Source organism: Gavialis gangeticus, unplaced genomic scaffold, assembly GCF_001723915.1.
Source record: "Gavialis gangeticus isolate Ggan-Ray unplaced genomic scaffold, GavGan_comp1, whole genome shotgun sequence".
Lineage (NCBI taxonomy): Eukaryota > Metazoa > Chordata > Crocodylia > Gavialidae > Gavialis > Gavialis gangeticus.
In genome coordinates, this window is record NW_017729016.1 from 1,976,925 (window position 1) to 1,980,192 (window position 3,268).

At 62.9% G+C, this 3,268-nt stretch overlaps 1 protein-coding gene across 1 annotated transcript in view; it reads left to right on the plus strand.

Moving 5' to 3' along the window:
* The window catches only part of MYO15A (myosin XVA), a 67,997-nt gene that overhangs the window by 44,986 nt on the left and 19,743 nt on the right, over positions 1–3,268 (plus strand). The window contains exons 52-55 of the mRNA XM_019512574.1: positions 727–953; positions 1,730–1,802; positions 2,569–2,642; positions 2,900–2,982. Coding sequence (XP_019368119.1) covers positions 727–953; positions 1,730–1,802; positions 2,569–2,642; positions 2,900–2,982 — 457 coding nt within the window. The remainder of the gene's footprint in view (positions 1–726; positions 954–1,729; positions 1,803–2,568; positions 2,643–2,899; positions 2,983–3,268) is intronic.

Sequence of the window (3,268 nt, forward strand, 5' to 3'; positions counted from 1 at the left end):
TTTTCACCTTTCACCCTCCTGTGACCCCCCCCCCCCACCAGCTCCATGTGACCAGAGTGAGGTGGGGGGTAACGCAGGTCCCAGTGGGATGATGTCTGGGTGACAGCACCTGCCATGCACCCCCTGACTGCCTGCCTCCCCTGCAGAGCCAGGGGCCACCCCAGCCCTGCTCCCCTGCTCACGAGTGCCCCTGCTAGCTGGGCAAGGAACTGCCCCCAGGGGCTTTCTGCTGGGCTCTTGGGGGGCTGTGCTGTGGTGCTGCCATGTCCCCGGCAGCAGTGGGGCATGCAGGTGCTGGAAACCCAGACTCAGGTTTTGCAGCTGCAGCAGCAAGCCAAGGAGGCTGTGCGCCAACCAGAGACTGGCACAAGAAGCAAGGGGGGTTCCCACTTTTAGGTAGACAATCCCAGGGGTCAGGGTCAAAAGCAACAGGCCCAAGGGAAGGAGTAGGTAAAAGATAAATAGACCTTAACACTGCGGTAACATCCACTCAGCATCTTCATCCCCCCCACGCCTCCGGAGGTGTCCCCAAACCAGCCTTCCGTCCCCAGAGCGCTCAAACAGCAGCCTGCGGTTGCCTCCAAGTCCGAGTCCAGCTCTTCCCGTCCGCAGCCCTGGCCAATCCAGTCCCACCACGTACCCTTGGGCATCCATCGACCTTGTGTTCCCTTCCCACTGCTCTGTCCTTCTCTTCCTGCCTCTTCCTTTGCCCTCCAGCCCCCTGAGGTTTTCTGGGAGTTGTAGCCCAGGTTACAGTCAGCACGGCTCTGCGCACTGCCCCAGCTGTTACACACGTCCATGCACGTGACAGCGGAGCACAGCTCCCAGCCGCAGGGATACTGCTCCTCGCCCAGCCAAGCTCCTCGTTCTCTCCCCGCAGGGACTCCTTCAAACAGAAATCCAAGAAGGGACGGGACGTGCCAGGCATGGCAGAGAAGCTCAAGTTCACCAAGGTAACTGGGACGGTGCTCGCTGCCCTCACCACAGCCCAGCCACGTGAACCGGGGGGTCTGAAGCAGCCGTGCTAGGGCCCACCCCATCCCAGGGCTCCAGGACCTCAGGTCTGGCGGCCCACAAGGGAAGGGATCCCTGCTTCTTTGCACTGGGGCGAGGATCTAGCTGGCGAGCTCCTGTGACCGGCGTCTGTGAGTGTGGGTAGCTGAGGCTGGGGTGCCAGGGGGCACAGGGCTGAGCAAGGGCTATGCACTTGCTGCCTCCACAGGCCTGGCTCACAGGCACCCCGTAGTGCCCTCCTGCCACCCCAGAGGGTGCCTAGTGCCCCCTCCTGTCCCCCTCCATTGCAAGGACTCCCTGCCGCCCTTGCAACAGGGCCTCGGTGCTCATCCCTTTCTCCTGTGCCAGGTTTACATGCAAGTCCCTACACCAGGTCCCCTGCTCTTGCTCCTGTGCCTGGGCTCTGTGTGTGCTCATGTTCCCCCACTGGAGTCCTCCCCCCAACACCATGCCAGGGGGATCCCTTGTGTCCCTCCTCCCTCCCCCCCATCATTAGTTCTCATTGTTAAGGGGCCAGCGTGGTACTCTCTGGGGACCAGCAGAGCCACTGGTAAGGTGCTGGTGGGGGCAATTGCCACTGCAATGGTTTGTGGACAGCTCCCAAGGAGCTCGATGCTACCTCCACTGAATGGGCACCAGGGGCTGCAGGGAGGAGGAAAAAGTGAGGGCACCAGGTGCTGGAGATTCACTCTCTGCTTCTCCCCTCTCCGGGCAGTCCCCCATCCAGGAGTCGCTGATCGAGTTCACTGACAGCAGCGTGAGCAAGATGGCAGTCGAGGCCTTCCAAGGTACGCAGGGGGCTCTGCCTGGCCTCGCAAGGTCCAGCCCAGCCCAGCCCAGCCCACGCTGGTTATTGGGGGCACCTCAAGCCACCCCAAGATGGGGGCCCCACCTAGGTGTCCTGGGCTGCTCTCCCCTGGGAGCTCAGAAGGGACCCAGCAGGGGCAGTTCGGTCCCATCCTTGGTCTCCTGGAACCACCGCTGCTGAGACATCCTTGGCCAACATGCCCAGGCAGGGGCAGCCTTTCAGGGCAATGCCTGCCTCCAGGACACCCTCCAGCCTCAGCTTCGGTGCTGAGAAACCAGGTGGATGCTCTGTGGGTTTACCCACCTGTGTCCTGCCCAGCACAAGTCCCTGCCCCTCCAGGACCCTTACCCAGGGCCACTTGGCCTCCTGGCACCCTGTGCTCAGGGGAAGGCCATGGCATTGGGACCCAGGCCTGGTGGTGTCAGGGTCTGGCAGTGAGCGAGTCAAAAAGCCTGTGGGGAGCAGGACCGAGGAGGATCCTGCAGCTGGAAGCCAGGGGGAATCTGCCAGGGGGGACGTTCAGAGCCGGGGGGGGAGGAGGGCTGGCAGCACTGGGCTCCATGGGGCCCTCGCCGGCTGTCTAGGGCTGTCACGAGCACACCAGCACGACCCCATTTGGGGACACGGCAACTCTGCCATGTGGCACAAGCCTGAAGGGCCTACAGGGACCCTGTGGGACCAGCTCTGCAGCGAGCCAGCGGCAGGGTGCAGAGCCCTGACGCCACGGCCGGTTTGTCCTTCTGCAGCCGTGATGAAGTTCATGGGTGACCACCCTCTCAAGGGACAGACGGAGCTGGACATTGTCTGTGCCATCTTGAAGGTGAGCAACCAGGCCCTGCCCTGAGCGGAGCCCTGTGGGTGCTGAGTGCCAGGGGACCAGGCTTTGCTACCTGGGAGCCCTGGGGTGCTGGAGGGATGTTGCCAAGGGCAGAGCAAAACCATGTGGCCTTTGAGCAGTCCTAGGACCTGGATGCCCCCCTCCAATGTGCTCCTGGGGTCAGGGGAGGAAGCTGGGGGTGCAGGGGAGCCCCTGGCCACCAGCATGATGCCAGAAACCTGTGCCTTTCCCCCCCCCAGCTGTGTGGTGACCACGAGGCGCTGAGGGATGAAGTCTACTGCCAGGTCATCCGCCAGGTCACCAACAACGCCAGCTCCAAAACGTGAGCGCATGGCTCCCCCTGCTCCCCCCACTCACTGGGCAGCTTGTCCGTGCTTCCTGCTAGCAGCCAGGACTTCGTGTCCTCCATACCTCCCACCCCAGCTCCAGGGGCCCTGAATGGGGCAGCCCAGGCCAGGGTGGCAGCAGTGAGGTCTTCCTCCTGTGACGTGGGGATCCCTCCGTGTCACAGACCCATTCTCCTCCCCTGCTCTTTCCTTCCTCTCTGTCTGTACTCTTCCCTCCTCTTCTCTCTCCTTTCCCCTTCTCTCCCATCAGCTTCTCGTAAC